Source organism: Microtus oregoni, unplaced genomic scaffold, assembly GCF_018167655.1.
Source record: "Microtus oregoni isolate MIOR12 unplaced genomic scaffold, Mior012 000002F_ref0000024, whole genome shotgun sequence".
Classification (NCBI taxonomy): domain Eukaryota; kingdom Metazoa; phylum Chordata; class Mammalia; order Rodentia; family Cricetidae; genus Microtus; species Microtus oregoni.
Genome location: NW_024543061.1, coordinates 12,126,665 through 12,148,474, shown reverse-complemented (window position 1 = coordinate 12,148,474; position 21,810 = coordinate 12,126,665). Strand labels below are relative to the sequence as shown.

Genomic DNA, 21,810 nt, shown 5'->3' with positions numbered 1-21,810 from the left:
TACGTTCATCACACCATTGACACTTATTCAGGCTTTCAGTGGGCAACTGCTTTAAGTTCAGAAAAAGCTGATTCAGTAATCACTCATTTATTAGAAGTCATGACTATCATGGGTATACCTACACAAATAAAGACAGATAATGGTCCTGCTTATGTCTCTAGGAAAATGAAACGGTTTTTTGATTATTACAATATCAAGCATGTTACAGGTATACCATACAATCCTACAGGTCAAGCAGTCATAGAAAGATCAAATTGAACTATAAAGGATATGTTGAACAAACAGAAAGGGGTGGAAAACACCCCCAGAAATAGGTTACATAATGCTTTGTTAACCTTGAATTTTCTCAACGCTAATGAGAAGGGAACAACGGCTGCAGAAAGACATTGGATAATGGAAAAGTCTACTGAACTAAATCAACCAGTTTATTTCAAGGATGTGCTGACCTCACAATGGAAGCCAGGAGATGTGCTACGTTGGGGAAGGGGTTTTGCTCTTATCTCCACAGGTGAGGAAAAATTGTGGATACCGTCAAAATTAATAAAGGTTCGGTTTGAAGAAGAGAAGCCACTTGGAAAAGATAAATAGCAATTCATTCACAATGATGGTGAGCATACTGATGGTAAGAAATACAGATAGGTTGGGGGCAGGGTTCTTTTCTTATCTCCGTAGGAAAATACTCATCTTCAAAGAAATTAAGGAACCCTGAATATTTAATTACTGATGGATGGATACATTTTTGTAAGTATTAATTATATATATATATGTTTTATTAAACATTTCTTTTTTTTTTATTAAACATTTCTTTATAAATACGTAGAGCTGGATTTGAAGTTGGACTCTGGCTCAGTCCCTCTCCAATTCCAAGCCTGTTAATAAGAGAAAAACCCAGAGTTTCTGTCTCATGTCAAGAGCCATGATATGGGACAGAAAGAAATATGAGTTTAGAAAACATCTTTGCTTTTCTCCATATCTATCATACTTTTCATTGAATATATCTATCATGCCTTTCTTTGAAAATATATATGTATGTCTATATGATTAATGTTTAAGTTTTTCACAATGAACAATGAGTTTTTCCTGAAGTGACATTTGAAGTTTCCAGGAAGAAGATGGGGCCCCACAACAACAACACTACCTGGTTGATATGACGTCATGATACTGATAGCGCTACTACAAGACCTGTTTTGGATACCAGCTGCACAAGACGATCCCAACTTGGTTAGCTGAAATGGTGCACATCTTGTGCAACATTCTGGCCAGACCTCCACAAAATACTCAGAGACTATTTGCAATTTTAAAAGACATTGATCTTGAAATTTAACCATCATTTTACTTTCACAGGATCCCCCAGAAAGAACGTCGCCCCCATGACAGCTGGAAGTAATTCTAGAGGACGACGTCCCCTCTCCCAGTAAAGTTTACCCCTGGGTTTAGGGACATCATTTAGGGGTTGGGAGGTTGGGGGAGGAATTTTATAAGCTCAGGGATCATTTTGAAAAAAAAAAAAGAGGGAAAATGATGCGATAATAGATTTATAATTGTGAGTTACTGCTTTTAGACAAATATATTGGTATCGATTCTTGTATATTGATACAAAGTTAAATTATATTGACTATTGTATGCATGCATGTTTTTATCTCTGTTTAAAACATTTTTTATGTTTTGGCATATATTGTATTGATAAATATATATTGTATATATTTACCATATTGCAGTGTACATTTCTACCTCTGATTAAGATACTTATATAATGTTTGTGTATTGATATATATTTACCATATTGCAATGTATATTTGTACAGTGTTTATATTTGGAGGTCATTATCCTCATTTGTTACACAGTTGTTTATTGTCTTAGTCTTTAAGTTAGATAGATATTGAGAATTACATAGATAAACAGTCATCTAAGTTTGTCATTTATAATCAGACTAATCAGGTTCTCTAGACATATAGAGATTATACTCAATTTAGATAGATAATCTTCAACCTCTTCAAAGAGCTGTAGAAAATGGCCTTTAATCTAACTCAGAGTTTCGTGATAGCGAGACACAATTGCTCCTGGCAACACTGCTCTATTCCCGAGAGAATGTTGAGCACCAAAGACACTCTACCTGGAGCCTTTCTTTTTGGCAGAACTGGCCTTTGGGCAAAGAAATGCCCATACCTTAACCACTGACAGAGATACAGAGCATGCATCAATGGATAAAACAGGACTGTCATATCCTGCCAAGACAGGGTAAGATAGTTTTGAAAAGTTCCTTGCCTTTAATAATGGTATGTCAGTTATGTTAGGCCTTAGCCAAAGTTGGTTGACTCAACATTGCAAACGAGACTTTGGGTGATTACCCAAGTAGTCAGTTGTCTCTGTCAATTGTTGCACATTTTGGATATATCTCGTTTGTTAAGTAATATTTATTCCCTTCTCAGATCTTTGATGGAGTTGAAGATTATATAATTGTAGTTACTCTCTACATTATTTAGACTCGAGATAGAATGTTTAGCAAAACTTTTGTTCTCAATATTGTTATATTTATTGTTATTATTGTATATAGTTTTATTTGTTTTAGTTCTGTCTTATTTAGACAAAAAGGGGAGATGTAGGGATAAGTCCCGCCCCTAAGGGGGCGTGTTCACCTCGGGCTAATGTTTGCCTATAAATTTGGCGAGCGTGCTCCCAGCTGTCACTTCTGCTTTCCTGGTCTCCTCGGGAACGGTGGTTCTGTAAGTCTATTTCTACATTAAAGATATATATATATATATATATATATATATATATATTTACAATCTGTCTGCATTTGTTTACGCCGTTACACTGTGTGTGTGTGTGTGTGTGTGTGTAAAGCAACTGTGCTTGAAGTGAGAGGGGATCTAGAGTCAGAGGGCCCCAGTGATAGACTAGTTCTGACCATTATTGTGAACCTGTTATGTGTTGCTGGTCTGTTTCCTCAACCTCTGCACTCCTGGGTCTATGTTTCTGATGGAGTCCCCAAGGCATATCCAGGACTAATATGACGGAAGGCCCGATTATAACATGTAAGAATTTATATAAATTTATAAAACCATAGAGGTCAGAGCAAGGGAGTAGACAAATCACTGACTGGGAATCAAAATGTCTGTCTGGTTTGATCCAGACCTGCTCTTGCTTGCTTGGTGATCTTGGGTAAACCAAGTCACCTTTCTGCACTGAAGTGTGCCCATAAACAGTGTGGGTCACTGTGTTTTCCAAGGTTAGTTCCCAGCTGTTGGGGGGACCGAGGACATTAGCCAGGTATGTGCCAGGAAGAAACCAACTAGTTCCCTGACTGCCATAAAAATGGAGTAGGAAGGCCGGGCGATGGTGGCACACGCCTTTAATCCCAGCACTCGGGAGGCAGAGGCAGGCAGATCTCTGTGAGTTCAAGGCCAGCCTGGTCTACAAAGCTAGTTCCAGGACAGGCTCCAAAGCCACAGAGAAACCCTGTCTCGAAAAACCAAAAAAAAAAAAAAAAAATAAAAAAAAATGGAGTAGGAAGCAGCAATTAGACCAATCTGCCTAGAAGACAGGAAAACAGGGCTGGCAGGGAGCCAAGCAGAACCATGAACAGCCATTAGGTGTGAATCTAATATAATCCGGACACCTTGGAAGCACTTTCTCTTGTTACAAGCTGCTGCTAACTGTGGTAGATGGAACTATTTGTAAGATGGAGATACATTAGCTTTTCTTCAATGTGACAAAGTATCTGAGAAACATAAAAGAGGCAAGATTTATTTTGCCTAGTGATTTTGGTCCATAGTCACTTAGCCCCATTGCTGTGGACAGACCACTAGTACATGGCAGTGTGCTCACTTGATGGTGGCTGGGAGTCCAGAGACAAAGATGCCAGAGATACAATGTACCCTTCAAATGTATACCTGTAAACCCACTTCCTCTAATCAGGTCTCACTTCCCAACAGCCCATTAAAAAGTAGAATATGTGTGTGTGTGAGAATGTGTATGTGTGCCGCATGTGTGCAGGAGCCCAAGGAGGTCAGAAGAGGGCATCGGATCCCCTGGCATTGCAGTTAGTCTGAGCCACTATGTGTTTTTAGAAACCAAGTTTAAGTTCAGCATTTTTTTTTTTTTTTAAGGTTTTTCAAGACAGGGTTTTTCTGTAGCTTTGGAGCCTGTCCTGGAACTAGCTCTTGTAGACCAGGCTGGCCTCAAACTCACAGAGATCCGCCTGCTTCTGCCTCCTGAGTGCTGGGATTAAAGGTGTGCCTCGCCACCGGCTGGCATAGGTTAAACATTCTTAATCACTAACTTGTTTCTATAGGCTCCAGCTCATCTAATTATGAGTTAGCCCATTGGTCAGACTCATGCCCTCTGAGCCAATCACTTTTCCAAGTCTCCAAAGTTCTGCTTCTGAATGTCTGAGACTGAGCCTTCAACAAGCCCTTGGGTGTAGATACATCATGTGGGTTTATGACTCATCTTAATTCAGGCAGAAGTATTCCCACAGTAGGGGATTCTGGACTGTAATAAAATAGGGATAGCAAGCTGGGCACCAGCATTCATGTATTGTTCTCTCCTTTCTGATGTAAATGTGCTGTGACTAGCTACCTCACACTCCTGATGAACTGACTTCCCTCCTATGATGGATTGTACCTCGGGACTGAGGGCCAGTTTTTCCTTGAGTGCTTTTATCTCAGCAACAGGAAAAGACAGGCACAGTTGGGAATTAGGACCACACCAATGGGCATAACTACTAATACCACCTTCCTTTCCTCTTTGAGCTCTCATGCTGGGGGCGTGGACCTCTATATTCCAGTCCTTGGCATGGAGTGGGGCACAGAACCTATCTTTGATTATGAGTGTTGTGAACTCGGGAAGTAACAGAAAAGACACTTGTCTTGAAGAGTTTAAGAATAAGTTTTTGCCAGGTGGTGGTGCACGCTTTTAATCCCAGCATTTGGGAGGCAGAGGCAGGCGGATCTGTGAGTTTGAGGCCAGCCTGGTCACAAGGAAGGAAGGAAGGAAGGGAGGGAGGGAGGGAGGGAGGGAGGGAGGGAAGAAAAACAGACAGACAAATTTTCATAGAGTTGGAGACAGCTCAGCTCTTAAGAGCATTTGCTACTCTTCCAGAGGTCCTGAGTCGGTACCCAGAACCACATCAGATGTCTCAGAACCAGCTCAGGGGATCTGACATCCTCTTCCAGCCTCTGCTGGCATCTGGGCACCTGGGGCAGATATATACTCATACATTAATAAAAATAAAAAATTAAAAGAAATAAATTTTCTTGGAGTAAGGAGTATAACATTCCAGAGCCCTTTGATGCCATTCTGCAAGTTAGAAAATCATCTGCAAACTCTCTAAAAAAAGAGTCAACTGTAAATATAATTTAAAAAAGTTTTATTAAATCATTTAGACTTGAAAGAAGTCATAATAGTTAACACACTCACGTGTGTTCTGTACACCACCAACCCAAATGGATTGATTTCAGAATTTTTATAAATAAAAATAAACATATTTACAGGAAAAATAAAAACATGTTAGCAAGCTGAGATGATTAAACTTATCTATAATCAGTTTTGGGGATGTACCCACTTGTAGTATTACAGAGAAGATAGTCTCTATTAGGATAAAATACATAATTGAAGAAGTTAGTCGTAATAGATGATCCATTTCTTATCATAGCTTCTTTTTTAAAAACCCCAAATCAGAGCCTTAGACTAATACATAGAAAGCTTCATTTCCCCACTATTGGAGGTAAAAAGTACAAAAAGCTCATGGCACTCCCTGTAACCACCTAAGGGATGAAGTTACTCAAAACTGCGGGACAAACTATGACACTACTGACATGAACCTTGACCCAGCTTGTGCTATGTGCCTTCCAAATAGTGCAGACGTGCCAAGTGCCCACCAGGGACAAAAATGGAGTCAGCTTTGTAACAATCAGTTCCCAAGCCACCCTTGTATCTCTAGAAAGCGTATTTCTAGAGCGGGTAGTCACCAAGTGGGAGGGGCTTTTATTCTTTTGTGCTACAGATACTTATAGTTCGGATCATTTCCGGGATTATTTCTACTTCCTGGCAAAAAGTGAGGGTTCTAAACCTTGATCTAGTTTTGGGACACCAACAAGAAACAAGTCCACATGTCATTTACATAGCCCTTTCCTTGAAGTTCAGTTAAGAGGAAACTGGATTAGGACCATAATCCAGTCTGATTTAGAAAAATTGGTACCAATTCAAACTGATCAAAGCATAAACTCTGAGTTCACCGCTGTAGAGAGCCACATTCCTCAAGGGGTCTGCTCCTTGCCACCTGTGAGGGCTGCTGGCACAGCTGAAGGCTAGTTGCCAGGCAGCGGGCTATGTGAGCAGCTGGGCTGTCTGGAATGCTTTGTTCCAGATGAGCTCATGGAGCGGGACCGTTGTCTCAGAACCGTTTTCCCGGGAAACTCCAAGTCCTCAAACACAGCATTTTCAATGATGTTTGTGGCTTCAGGCCGCTCCGTGGGGGATGGAGATAGCATGTCTTGAACCATCATATGCTGAAACATAAAAATGGCTTTGTGTTAAAAGTTCTGGATTTAGATTATTAAGCAGTCTTTTAAGTTATGGAAAATAACAAACATAAATAAATACACATATACTCACAGATATGCATACAAAGACACAGACACACACAGACACTGTCCTAGATCTGCAGTACAGGAGCTGGAGCCCTGCAGGTAGTAGGTAAACGGTCTTTATTTAGCTATAGCCTCAGCTTCAGGAAAACTACTCTGTTTTAAGTGTGTGAACCTCATCTAATTAGTCATCTGTCACAGAAGCCCCAAAGTTGTCATAGAGAATATGTAAAGAGCGTGGCCGGGTTCCATCACTGTGTGCACACCTGTGTGTAGGTGGTATGTGCACTTGAGCCCCTGCAGACACAGGGGAGGACGTCAGGATCCTGCTCTACTCTCCACCTTTATCCCTTCAAACAGTGTTTCTCGCTGAACCTGGAGCTAGGATGGCAACCAGCAAGCCCCAGAGGCCTCTGCCTCTGCAATGCTAGGGTAAAAATGTGTGTGTAGGCAGGTCCAACTTTTATGTGGTTGCTGGGGATTCCAATTGGGTCCTCAATAAGCACTCTTACCCACTGAGCCATTTCCACGGCCCTTGCTGCCAAGCCTGATGACCTGAGTTGGCTACTTAGGACCCACGTGGTAGAGAACTAAACCCCAAAAGTTGTTCTCTAACTTCCATAGTTGTGCACATGTACACACACACACACACACACACACACACACACTACAAATAGGCAGCAGGCTGGATTTAGCTTATCAGCCCCGCTGCAGATGTACAGAGGCTATCTGGGTGTAAATGGTGTTTTACAACAAAAGGAAAGGTTTTAGAATTACAACCTTGAGGAACAGATGTCACCTGATTTAAAAAAAAATTCATCTTATGAATACACAACAATCTACAATAATTTTAATAAAGTATTTTAAAAGTCAAGATTTATCAATGTGTAAATATTAAAGCAATAAGCTTGTGGACCCAAACGCACTATGGAAAAAAAGTTACAAAAAGAAAAAGACAACTTTAGAGCTTATTTTTAATTTGAGGATTAGCTTAATCTTCCCCTAATCTTCCAAACAGCTTCCTGTGTGGTCTGACTAGCTCCCATGCCGAATCAATAGTAACTGGGGACTTATGTTTAAGAGAAGCCATTCTAAAATTATTTACTTTTAAAAAATATTTATTTATTATGCATACAATATTCTATCTGTGTGTATGTCTGCAGGCCAGAAGAGGGCACCAGACCTCATTACAGATGGCTGTGAGCCACCATGTGGTTGCCGGGAATTGAACTCAGGACCTCTGGAAGAGCAGGCAATGCTCTTGACCACTGAGCCATCCTCAAGTCCCAATTATTATTATTATTTTTTTTATGTGTACTGGTGTTTGCTTTACCTGTGGAAGGATGTTGAGTCCCCTAGAATTGTAGTTACAGTCAGTCGGGAGCTGCCATGTGAGTGCTAGGAATTGAACCTGGGTTCCTCTACAAGAGCAGTCAGTGCTCTCAATGGCTGAGCCATCTCTCCAGCCCCCAAGATAAGCCATTTTTAGAGATCGCTTGCCAAGTCACCAACAGAAAGAGTTAATGTAACTCTGCTCCTGTGAGGGTTCTTTATGAAGTCAGCCTCAGGCATGACCCCTGCAGGTCACTGAGTTGAGGGCAGTCCTACAAACTGGCCCTCTAACACAGTGGTTCTCAACCTTCCTAATGCTGTGACCCTTTGACATAATCCCTCATGTTGTGGTGACCCCAACCATAAAATTACCTTTGTTGCCACTTTATAACTCTAATTTTGCTATTGTTATGGATCATAATGTAAATATCTATGTTTTCTGGTGGTCTTAGGCAACCACTGTGAAAGGGGCCTTTGACTTCAAAGAACCTTGCTCTAGAAGGTCAACTGTCTCATCTGAAAAGGGAAGCTGACCAGTGACTAAGGACCCTTTATGGTTAAGGGTGAATTTAAGAACACAATTTCAGAGAAAGACGCTGAGAACTATACATACCTCTCGAGGATATTTCTGAGTAAACAGCGATGGAAACTTCAGATTTCTTACATCAGTTAAGGTCTAAAAAGAAAGAAAAAATACTGTTTAATCTTTTAACATACTCCCCACTGATAACACGCCAGACTGTCTTTTCACTTTTTATTTTTATTAATGTATGTGTCTATATGCACTGTGTGTGCACATGTCTGTCTGTCTGTGAAAGGCTTTCAACCACTGAGCCCACACTCCCCACTTCCTCAATAGTGCCTTTGATGGACTGATAACTCTTGATTCTTTATTTAGTTGGGTATCTTTGCTTTGTTTAGACAGAACTCACTAGGTAGCTAGTGTAGTAGCCCTGATTGTCCTGAAATTTTACTATGTAGATCTTGCCAACCTCAAACAACCAGAGATCTCCCAGTCTCTGCCTCCCAAGTGCTGGGTGGGATTAAAGGTGTGCACTACCACACCCATTTAGTACCATGTGCCTGAAAACCCATGGTCATGATTTGTTCTGAGAAGGAAAAACCTAGCCATGTGTCATTTGTCATTTGCCATCATTGAAGTCTATGAGTCCATGGCCACTTGTCCTTTGTACCAGTGTCCTCCAGTCAACTGTCACCACCAGTTCCTTCTCCCACTCATGTTACCCTTGTCACCCCCTCTGGCTCTCACTGATCACAAAGGTACCAAATGCAAAATACTGTGACGATTGTGATGAATTCATGCAAAAGGAACATCTAAGAACAGCCCTGTTGTTCACATGATCCCTTCTGCTCCCAGGTAACACACACACACACCACACACACACAGTTTAAAACATTAAACATAATAAAAACATAACTCTTGTTAAGTTTTAAATAATTTTCTCTTTCTAACCTTATCCTTTGGGGAGCAAGATGTACTTACCCTGACTCGTTCCATCTGAGTGCTGAATGGGTAAATCAATTCAAACAGAATCAAGCCCAAAGAGAAGATGTCCACTTTATGGGAGTAGTTGTTTCCATGAATCTGAAATAACATACAACTATGTAAGAAATCACCCCAGAGAGAGCACATCCTCACGTCATCAACACAGATGGTCCAGTTGCTATGACAGCATCTGTGAACCCCAGAGTTGACCTAGTACCTCTGGGTAGAAGTGTCTGTGTAAAAGTGTTAGCAAAGAGTTAACTGCTAAGGCTCTCTCCCCGCCCTCTTCCACTGTGGGCAGGTGTAATTACACCACTCAGCATTACAGAGGGAAAGCCCAGGTAAGGCTGAGATATGCATCAGCAGAATCGGCAGAAACCTGGAGCCTTGTGTGCCCAGTCTGTAAGGGTTGCTCTGGCCCCCCTGAGGTGAAGCTTTTCAAAGCGACACTATCTCAAGCCAATCTCATTTCTAATCACCGTAGTCCTGCAGACTCCTGAAGATGGTCATTACTCCAAGCCACTAATCAACCCGGGAGCCTTCATTATGCACTTAATTGCAGACTGCTTTGTATGCATAGCTCCATTTTTCATGTGCATATTTCTTGTTCTTTCCCAGTCCTGGCAGGGAAGAGATCTGCTGCTTTTGTGTTCCTTTCCCATCATTCAGCACTGGGCTAAGTACAGAGCAGGCCCTCAATAAATTCCTGATACCGTGAAGCAATGCATCACAACTGATCTGCTCTACTAAGGAAAAGCCCCATTCAAATGCAAAGCGAACTCCTGGTGCCTCAGGAGAGCCCTTTTATTTCTGAACAGTTCCTTAGGCCAGTCACTAAACTCCAGGTAAACAGCTCTGGACCTGGCTCACCTCCCTGCTGGACGAGGGGAGGGAGAGGGGAAAGGTGGGTGAGGCCATCACCTCCTCTACACGGCTCTAGGTACCTGCCTCCCTGGTTCCTTCTATGCAGGTGGCAGAGGCTCGCTTCTGCTCATAAAACAGCAGGAGGAAAGTTCCAGTGGCTGTATCAGCTGTGTCACCATCCTTCCTTCTAAAGTGACTACAGCAATCTATCTGCACTGTCCCTTACCTGCCCCTCACTACCACCTCAGAAAGGTTCAAAGAAAATGTGTTCAAGGACATTGCCCACAGCGGTACAGGGAAGAAAGATACCTGCAGACAGTCTTTGGATGGTGTAAACCTGGACAGCTGGTGCTTGATCCCATCCAATTCAGTTCATGACATGTGACAGAGATGTTGGGGCATTATCCAGCGACAAGCCTAACAGCAAAACTGTCACTAAACATGGAGCAATCTGGACTGAGTGAATGCTTCACAGACAAGAGTGTTGTTTAAGTGGCCAGAAATACACGAATGCCATATTTTAGAAATAGAATTCCAATTTTGGTTTCCAATAAAACATGTTATTTGTTTTATATAAGGTAAGTGTATGTGCACATAGCTGGAAATGACAATATTATATTATATACATACTTTTAGTAAATGCCCTTTATTATATCTTTCTTTCTCTATTTTCCATATTCCCTACATAGAAGACAGATGAATATATAAAGAGAAAAAAGCATTATTAACCCATTACTGGATTATGAAGTTTTTAAGACTTAAATTTTTTTGTATATATTTATTTGGATTATATGAATTTGTGGAGCATGAACTATTGTTTGAAAAGCTCTTTGAAGAACAGTTAATTGAGTATATACCACAAGAGGGCAGCAGGTTGGGCAACAACTAAGTATTGCCTGATAGTATATTTGAAGAAGAGAATCAAGACAATTCCCAGTCAGCAAATTTTCTTTTGAAGGCTTGCAGAGCTGAACTTTTTAAAAAAGCAATCATAAGCGAGAACCCAGACTCTGAGGTTGAGATGAGGCCCGGGAGACTGGGAATCCTGGTTGCATTTTAATTGCTGTGCACTGCATAATAGAGACAGCTAACCTAAATTTGTACTTTCATCTTCTTAGTCCCCTCCCTCTCCTGTCTTTGTGACATATTCCTGTTATGTCACCCAGGCTGGCCTGAACTTGCTAGGTAACCTAGGCTAGACTTGAATTCGCAACCCTGCTTCAGTGTCCTGAGTTTTGGGATTACATGCATATATTACCACACCTGTCTGTCTGTCCTCTTCCCCACACTCCATCTCACCTGTCTGTCTGTCCTCTTCTCCACACTCCTGCTCTTTCTCTTTGGGTTTTTGAGACAGGTCTCATTCTGTAACCTAGGCTGGATTTGAACTCATGGCAATCATCCTGCTCCAGCCTCCTGACTGCTTGGATTACTGCCATGAGCCACCATGCCTGGCTCTCTAAATCTCTCGCCAACTTCTTGTTCAGAGGTGAAAATGTGTCTGTCATTTCTCACTCTTGGGCCCCTTTTAGGCTGTGTATTACTGGGCACTGTCTGGAGGACATGGAGAAGACCCATTAGGCACAGCTATCCCACTGCCTGGCTAACCGCAAGACTCACCTGCTCAGGGCTCATGTAGAGCTTGGTCCCCACTTGTCCTGTGTGTGTGGCATAGGCTGGCATTGGAGTCAGAACAGTCTGCTCTTCTTCATCCTGGTCCATGGCAGTCACTAGTCCAAAGTCCCCAACTTTGACCACATCATCCATAGTGAAGAATATGTTGGAAGGCTGGGGAAAATAAGGAAAAGAAAAAAATCACAGAGTATATACAGAGAAGGAAAAGAAGTCAAAAGAATTTTATGATTTCAGAAAAGAAATCAAAGAGATACATATTCTAAAGTATATGACCCTTTAAAATGAGTCACTGTCCCCGTGAAGAGGAGCACCTGGCCAACACAAATCAGATTCCATGTTTTTTGAGATTTGTTTTGCTATTAAGAGAAAGACCGGTTGGTGGTGGCTCATGCCTTCAATTCCAATGCAGATGTTTAGCTCCAATGCAGACACAGGCAGATCTGGCAGATCTCTGAGTTCAAGGCAGAGAACCTTGTCTCTAAAAACAAACCAAACCAAGTTGAGTGGGTAGGAAGGTGGAGAGGCTCCCGGAGGAGCTGGGGGAGGGGGACGAATATGATCAAACTATATGTTAAAAAGAGGAAGAAAATGAAGTGCTGGTCCGGTCAGTTCACTACTAACTCATAATACAACCCTCTGAAAGTCACTGCCCCCCACTTTCTAGATATGGAAACCAAAGCCCCAGTCGGCACGTGATAGGGCCAGGAACTGAACTCAGGCAGCCTGGCGGTGGCTCTGCTGCTGTGTCCTGCATGCCCTCCTCTATGGCAGATGATCATCATCCGACCATCTAACAAATGTCACATGCCTATCATCTGTCTGTGTCCGAGGGGGAATCAGAATTCGCGACTGAAGTTATAGCGTTTTCTAAATCCCACACGCTCCTAATGCCAGAGCCACACTTAGGCCTCTGCCCTGAGTTCTAAATTCCCACTTGAATTTGCATATTAAATGCAGCAAACCAAATGTCACATGAGCTCCTCCAGGTCCCCTACATGAAATCCACCACTTTCCCCAAGACAGCAGTGAGACCGCTGAGAGCTGCTGAGGCAGCAAACGAAGAGCCACTTCACCCAGGAAATCATCAAGCCTTTTAGTGCAACATGCCCAACACGCCAGGAAATACACTTCCTTTGACTCAGGAGCCATTACAAAATTCTGACCATGAAGCAATGAGGTTACTGTAACTGACATCTATACTAATAAGCCAGAACGTTCCCACCAACGGCCCCATATCAGAAGCAATAAATGACACGGTCTTTCTTCCTCTCTTTCTCCTCCTTCTCCCTGCTGGGCTACAGATCCAACCCCAGGCTCATGACTCTGTAAGAGCTACTATAAAGCAGTCCTGTGTTGGAACTCAACCTCACTATACAGCTGAAGATGACCCTAACATTCTGGTGTTCTCCTCACCCGTGCTACAACAAGTGCTACAACAACCAAGCTTCATTCCCAGCGTCCCACTCCCATTTTCCAACAGCAACTACTGACTGAACCCCTAAAAGACAGTGTTTGTCTCTCTAGCATCTATCTCCGGTGCTTCCTCCTGAAGTATCCCGACTTCCTGGGTTTGTGGCAGCCCCATGCTGGCCTCATCTCTCTTTTTTTTTTTTTAACATTTATTTATTTATTTATTTATTTATTATGTATACAATATTCTGTCTGTGTATATGCCTACAGGCCAGAAGAGGGCACCAGACCCCATTGCAGATGGTTGTGAGCCACCATGTGGTTGCTGGGAATTGAACTCAGGACCTCTAGGAAGAGAGGCAATGCTCTTAACCTCTGAGCCATCTCTCCAGCCCCCCTCATCTCTTTTCTGCCAAGGAGTCCGGTGGAGCGACAGGCTATGGTCCTTAGATTACTGAGAACAAGCCCTAGGATTTCTAGCCAACTTGGGAAAGAAAAACTTTTCCTACCACCTCCTACCAAAAGCCTCCAGAAAACTTAAAAGGCAAACATGTCCAAGAGCCACTGGTTGCTGTCTTGATTCTGTGACAGGAGAGCCTGGCCAAAGTAGAAAGAAGAGATAAGGAGAAGATTTGCTCACCAAATGTCTGACCCTGGCTGAATCCCCAAGAGTTTTGTTGAATGGCTGACAGAGCTCCTGAGGGCTCAGTCGGTACTAAAGCTTTTCATGGCAAGCACAAGGAAATCCAAAATAAAACGAAGCAAAAGTTCAGAACATGTCGGGCGTTCCTCTGAGGCTGGGATGGGCGGACAAGGAGGGCAAGGCTTGGGCCACCATGGAAACCAGAGAACAAACGACCTAGGTGTGATGAGGCTGACAAAGGAGAAACAGGTTCTCTGTGGAAACACTGAGAAAAGCTCAAAGGCAAACAGAAAGGCTGGAGAGACAGTGTCAGCAGTGCTGATGACAGACGCGTGACCAAACCTGTGAGAAAGGAAAGCCTAGGAGATTTAACATTGATCTAGAAGCCTTGGGTCAGAACACGGCTAAAGGTCCAGGCTTTCAGCTAGGGGAAAACTCATGGTGGTATTTCTGTCAGCACACTAGACATCTTTGAAATGACTGCCTTTCCAAAGGAATAAATTGTTTCATATTCTTAGAAAAACGAAAGGGAAAATTAACTTTCGTTTGGGAATTTTTCTGGTCCATATATAAACAGAGAAGAATCTTTACACGACAGTGTAGTGTTGAGCAGCCTTTCACCTATGTCTTGCTCACATTATAAAAGCAGGAGATTAGTACTGTAGCGAAGGCACTGGCTTTGCCTTTCACCATCTTGTTGCTTCTGTATGACAGGCGGAAGCCCATGGGGAACGTGCACACGCATGAGGAAGGTTGGCCGTAATCACACCTCAACAGCTGGTATCACCCATCTCAAGCTTTGGGTCTCTCTGTTGTAGGACATCCTCTCCATTCCAACCAAAGGAATCACCTCTAAACTTTTCATTTTTGTGTGGAACAATCTCTGGCACCCGGTTTGGACCCACTCCAAACTTCCGATGCACAGAGAACATTTATAACAAGTGGTAGTTACATCAGAGCATGGGGGTCTTTCCAGTTCCTATTCCTATTTTCTCCCCAAACTCTAAATTTAAAAAATTTAAAAATATTTTGATGATTTTAGAAGAAAGTAACTTTTTTTTTTAAAATTTTGGTCATGGTATTTTTTTTTTTAAGATTTATTTATTTATTACATATGCAGTGTTTTGCCTGCAGGCCAGAAGAGGGCACAAGAACTCATTATAGATGGCTGTGAACCACCATGTGGTTGGTGGAATTGAACTCAGGACCTCTGGAAGAGCAGCCAGTGCTCTTAACCTCTGAGCAATCCTTAAAGCCCTGAAAGTAACTTTTTATTTTAAAGATAATGGTCTTATGTCGTCCAGGCTAGCCTGAAAGATCAATGACCAACTGTAGGAATTGAACCCAGGGCCTCACTGCATGCTAGGCAAGCACTCTGCCAAAGAAGATACACTCTTAGACCCAGACACCAGCTCCTGTTATAGCTACTTCAGTAACTGGAGCACAAGTTTGTGGTTACATAAAATAAGACTTAAAATATTTAAAACAAAGCCAAATCTGCCCAACATTTAAGTTACTTCTCTCAGAAAATGTTTATAGGTTCCATACACACCTACTGGGGGCTATCAGGAGCATGTGGATCATGGCAAAAAAAACGGTTAAAAGTTCAACAGAATCAGCAAACTATTTACAGTCCTGTACACTTGGTTTTAGAAGTGTACACTATGGAAACTCTGTGCATATGTATTCATTACTTAGATAGGCTCTCTCTCACTTTTCTGTGGCCCAGGCTAGCCTTGAACTCACATCAATCCTCCTGTCTCAGCCTCCTAAGTGCTGGGATTCCAGGAGTGCACTACCACTTGGATTTGAAATTTTATGCAATTTAGCGCATGGTACTGCCGCACAGCTCAGCACTGCAAACTCTGAGAACAGGGTTGAAGCTTCACAGCTGCAGCCACTATGTTATGCACCTGCCCCCTTTCTCCAGCTGACTTCTCCCTCAAAGCCCACACAGTGAGCAAGGGGGGACTCCGCTGTCCCAAATCAGAGCTAAGTAGTGAGCAGACTCATCTCCCTTTCCACTCAGGCTCTCTCATCATGTGCTGTAGAGACCCAGGGGCACCTGTGTCAGGCTATTCAAAGCCATCACAAGTTTGAGGCTAGCAAGATGGCTTAGTGGATAAAGGTGCTTGCTGACAAGACTGACAACTTGAGTTCAATTCCTGGTGTCCACACAATGAAAGAAGAGAACTGACTCACAAATTCTCCTTTAGCCTTCACAGATATACCAAGCATACATAAGAATGTGCACTCTAAATTACTGTAATTAATTAAAAACATAATAATGATCTATCTATCTATCTATCTATCTATCTATCTATCTATCTATCTATCTAGTTTTTTTCTTGACAGGATTTCTCTGTGTAGCCTTGGCTGTCCCGGAACTCACTCTGTAGACCAGGCTGGCCTCCAACTCAAGAGATCCACCTGCCTCTGCCTCACAAGTACTGGTATTAAAGGTGTGTGCCACCACTGCCAGGCAATGTAGAAGTATTATCTCCTTTTTTTTTTAAATAAATCTTTATTTATTATGTATACAGTGTTATGCCTGCATGTATGCTTGGATGCCAGAGAGGGCACCAAATCTCATACAGATGGTTGTGAGTTACCATGTGGTTGCTGGTAATTGAACTTAGGACTTCTGGAAGAGCAGCCAGTGCTCTTAACCTCTGAGCCATCTCTCTAGCCCCATAAAAATATTTTTAAAGCATAGGAATTATGTAGCATAACTGCTCATAGTGGACTTTAGAGACTCTTTTCCCCATGAAGACTACTGGAAACACAGAAATGAACGGGCTATAGGGGAAAATGCAGTCTGTCTAAACCTTCCAAACATGAGACCTCTTCCTCTCTCGTTTCCTTCCTGGACTGCTGTTCTCTGAAGCCTTTACGTTACTCCACTCTGCCAGCGCTTTGGTTAAAGACTGACAATTGTAATCCTGCTCTGAACCATAGATGTCACACCTCAGACCTGGCGTAACGTTCTCTTGACTACACACCTTGAGGTCCCTGTGCATGAGTCCCTTGCTGTGCAGAAACTCCACGGCCTCTGCAATCTGCAGAAAGATGTGCAGGCACACGCTGTGGCCCCTCTCCTCCATGCTGCAGCGTCGGTTCATCCAGTCTTTAAGGTTCTCCTTTCTGCAGAGCTGCATCTGAATGTACAGGTACACCTTCGGGGAGCTGGGCTGGAGCTGGTCCACAGTGTTCTTGGTGAAGTCTAAACTCAGAGTGGTTGGTCTGGTAGGAGAGGTAGATAAGGTGGCTTCGGAAGAGGATCTGCTGCCAGAGCACTTGAACTCAGTTAGCTTATTAACATAGTGGCTGCCATTGTGCGGCCGGGTTCTGTGGTCTTCCTTACTGGATGCATTGTCACAACCAGAGTCTTCAAACACTATGGAAGAGGATGTTCCCTCCCTTGACCTTGTGTAGGGAGAAGCTTCAGAAGGACAAAGTTCAAAGGAGTGCCCCTCATCATTGCCATCCACAGTACCATCTTCCACGTCACACTCTGTCAGGCAGCTGTCCTGGAGGTGGTGGGCAGCATCCACGGACTCGCTGTTGTCTCCACAGTCACAATCTGTTCCTGAGAACTCCAGTGGGGAGAACTGGCTCTCAGAGGAACTTGTCTGGCCACAGGAAATGCCCACTGAGAAAGACCGACTTCTTTGAGGTGAAGGAGCTATGACTTCAATATGTTCTTTTGTAGAGAAGGGATCCATTCTGCGGATCTTAACGGATGGTGCATCCATTGGGCTAGGAGAGCTGAACGGCCAGTCTGCGCTAAAAGTGGGAGAAAGACAAAGAACTGAATGAATATACCTTAAGTTATGTGATCTGTACATTGGTGTTAAACATTTTAAGTATTAATAATATACTTACCAAAACACATAGGGGAAATAAAACCTGCCATGTATGACAAAGAACATCTTACCCCATCTATTTCTTTACAAAACTTTTATTTGAAAGCTTAATTTTGTTTTAAATTTGTGTATTTGTGAGTGTACCTTCATGTCTGCATGTTCAACTCATGTGTGCAGTGCCTGCAAAGGCCAGAAGAGAACACTGGATTCCTTTGAACTGGAGTTATAGGCAGTTGTGAGCCTTCTGATGTGGATGCTGGGAACTGAACCAAAGTCCCCTGCAAGAGCAGCAAGTGCTCTTAACTGCTGAGCCATCTCTCCAGCCCTCAGAGCTTAATTATATACTTGAAATAGTTGTCTGTGTGTCAGTCTTTTGTACAAAAATGTAAAATAGCAGAGCAACACCATCACAGTTTCCTGATGGCCACAATTCTGAAGCCCCTGGCAACCTACAGCAGCTCACATGCTTTGATAAGAGGCCACTTCCCTTCATCCTGGATATAACAGCTGTTATGGAACAAGACACCTCCAGGGACTGAATGCTCTACAGGCGTGTTGCTTTGGTATACTTCACCGTGGCTTTTGAGGGGTTTCCTTCCTACAACACATCATACATGGGGGTATTTGCAGGCTACCTAAGCATATAAACTCAAAAACTGAAACAGCCACCCAGGCAGTGGTTGTGCAGGGCTTTAATCCCAGCCCTTAGGAGGCAGAGGCAGGTGGATCTCTGAGTTGGAGGCCTGTCTGGTCTACAGAGACTTTCAGGACAGCCAGAATAACATAGACAAACCATATGTTGAAAAACAACAAACTAAAATCAAAAACTCTGAAATCGAGAGGAGCAGAGGCCAGAGCAGGCCTGAGATAACAGCAAGATCCACAGAGTGGGACCAGGGACATTTGCAGAGGCAGGACTGAGCCAGTGGCCTGGGATGGAGCAAACCTGAAACAACGAACTTTACAGAAGCAGATACAGGGGAGCAACTGCTGAGCAAATGGGCCTGAGCGAGAGATCGCAGCGTGTCTGGGAGTGAATCTGGACCTTCCAGGGAATAGACCTGAGCCAGGACCTCTGCGGGTCTGGGTGTAAGTCTGGGACCTCTAAGGAACTAGGCCTAGGCCAGGACTTCTGCAGGCCTGGGCATGAGTCTGGGATCTCTGAGGGAGTAGGTCTGAGCCAGGACCTCTGTAGGTCTGGGCTTCTGTCTGGGTCCTCCAACGGGGTAGGCAGGAATCAGAACCCTCTGTGGGTCGAGGTATGAGTCTGGGACATCTGAGGGAGTAGACCTGAGCCGTGCCCTCTATGGGACCGGGAGCACCCGAGTCTGAGACCTCTGAGGGAGAAGATAGAGCCAGAGACCTTTGCAGGACCGGCCCCAAGTCAGGGACCTGCGCAAGAGCAGATTTAGGCCAGGGACATTTATTTATAGAAACAAGTCTGAGGCGGCAATCTAAACCAGAGCAGGCCTGAGACAGCAAACTCCTTAGGAGCAGAGCAAACCCTGGGAGTAATGAGCCATCTCCAGGAACATGGAGTGAACGGTGGGGTAAGTGGAACCGTGGCACTGACTGCACCACGAGGAACAACCACCTGAGCCGTGGATCCACTGGCACCTAGAAGATTAATCACCAGAGTCACAGACAGCCCCAACCACACCAATTAGAGGAAAAGATGAGTAGATAAGGTAAAAACACACACAACACCACAAAGAATGACACGACACCAGTAAAATCTAGAGACCCTACAACAGTAAGACTTGAACAACCAAATATGGATGAGCCAGAAGAAAATGACCTAAAAAATAACTTCAGGAGAATGTCTGAGACTCTTAAAGAAGAAATGAGAAATTCCCTCAAAGAAATGGAGGAAAGATAAACAAAAAATTGGAAGACATCACCAAATCCCTTAAAGAAATCCAAGAAAGGGCTGGAGAGATGGCTCTGCAGTTAAGAGCATTGCCTGCTCTTCCAAAGGTCCTGAGTTCAATTCCCAGCAACCACATGGTAGCTCACAACCATCTGTAATGAGATCTGGTGCCCTCTTCTGGCCTTCAGGTATACACACAGAAAGAATATTGTATACATAATAAATAAATAAATATTAAAAAAAAGAAATCCAAGAAAAAACAATCAAACATGAAAGAAACTATTCAAGACTTGAAAACTGAAATAAAGACAATAAAGAAAACACAAGCCGAGGGAATTGTAGAAACGGAAGTCATGAGAAAATGATCAGGAACCATAAACAGCAGAATACAAGAGATGGAAGAGAGAATATCAAGCGCTGAAGATCCAATAGAGAAAATAGACTCATCAATCAAAGAAAACATTAACTCTAACAAAATATCCAGGAAATATGGGACACCATGAAAAGACCAAACCTAAGAATAATAGGTATAGAAGAAGGAGAATAAGTTCAACTCAAAAGTACAGAAAATATATTTAACAAAATCAGAGAAGAAAACTTTCCCAATCTAATGAAAGATATGCCTATGAAGATACAAGAAGCTTACAGAACACCAAATAGACTGGATCCCCCAAAAAAGTCCCCTTGCCACATAATAATCAAAACACTAAACATAAAGAATAAAGAAAGAATATCAAGAACTGCAAAGGAAAAAGGCCAAGTAACATATAAAGGCAGACTTATCAGAATTACACCTGACTTCTCATTGGAGACAATGAAAGCCAGAAGGTCATAGTCAAGCATTATGCAGACATTAAGAGACCACGGATGCCAGCCACAGCAGTAGCTATGGGACAATGGTTTGTACTCTGTCAATTGTATTTTAATAAAATGCTGATTGGCTGGTAGCCAGGCAGGAAGTATAGGCGGGGCAACAAGAACAGGAGAATTCTGGGAAGAGGAAAGATCTTTCTGCAGTCCTGACCCAGCCACAGAAGAAGCAAGATGTGACTGCCTTGCCGAATGAGGTACCGAGCTATGTGGCTAACATAGACCAGTGGTGTAGGAGGTCCTTCTGTATTTGTGTTGCTTTCATTGGTTACTAAAGAAACTGCCTTGGCCTAGTTGATAGGGCAGAACTCAGGTAGGTGGGGAAGATAGAACAGAATTCTGGGAGGAAGAAAGCAGAGACAGGCAGATGCCATGGCTCTCTTGCCCAAGATGGACACTGGTTAGACTCATGCCGGTAAGCCAGAGTCAACTGGCGATACACATTAATGGAGATGGGTTAATCAGATGTGAGAGTTAGCCAATAAGAGGCTAAAGCTAATGGCCAGGCAGTGATTTAATTAATACATTGTCTGTGTGATTATTTCAGGGGCTAAGCTAGCTGGGCGGCAGGATGCAGCCTGCTCTCCATACAGCAGACAATAATGGGTTAATATAAGTCATAAGAGTTAATAAGAAGTCTGAGCTAATAGGCCAATCAGTTTATAACTAATGTAGAACTCTGTGTGATCTCTTTGGGACTTAACAACTGCAGGAACCAGGCGAGACAGAAACTCCGACAACACAGACTATTATACCCAGAAAAACTTTCAATTACCATAGAAGGACAAAAAAGATATTCCATGGGGCTGGAGAGATGGCTGTTCTGGAGGTCCTGAGTTCAATTCCCTGCAGCCACATGATGGCTCACCAACCTATAATGAGATCTGGTACCCAGAACACTATATACATAATAAATAAATTAAAAAAAGATATTCCATGACAAAACCAGATCTAACCAATACCTAGCCACAAACTCAGCCCTACACAAAATATTAGAAGAAAAACTCCAATCCAAGGAAGTTAGCTATACAAAAACACAGACAATTGATGATCTCATAGCAGCAAATCCCAAAGAAGGGAAAAACACACAAATTAACATCATCAACAATGAAAACTAAATTAACAGGATTTAGCAATCACTGGTCATTAATATCCCTTAATGTAAATGGACTCAACTCACCTATAAAAAAGGCATAGGCTAACAGATTGGATATGAAAACAGA

The 21,810-nt window shown here is 42.9% G+C and overlaps 1 protein-coding gene across 1 annotated transcript in view; it reads right to left on the bottom strand.

Annotated features, from left to right (window-relative positions):
- Window positions 1–5,354: 5,354 nt before the first annotated feature.
- Eif2ak3 (eukaryotic translation initiation factor 2 alpha kinase 3) overlaps window positions 5,355–21,810 on the bottom strand; it is a 69,020-nt gene continuing 52,564 nt past the window's right edge. Inside the window, exons 13-17 of the mRNA XM_041636932.1 lie at window positions 16,984–17,767; window positions 11,914–12,081; window positions 9,427–9,528; window positions 8,536–8,598; window positions 5,355–6,512 (exon numbers count right to left, since the gene is read on the bottom strand). Of these exons, the coding sequence (XP_041492866.1) occupies window positions 6,312–6,512; window positions 8,536–8,598; window positions 9,427–9,528; window positions 11,914–12,081; window positions 16,984–17,767 (1,318 nt within the window). The 3' untranslated portion in view covers window positions 5,355–6,311. The remainder of the gene's footprint in view (window positions 6,513–8,535; window positions 8,599–9,426; window positions 9,529–11,913; window positions 12,082–16,983; window positions 17,768–21,810) is intronic.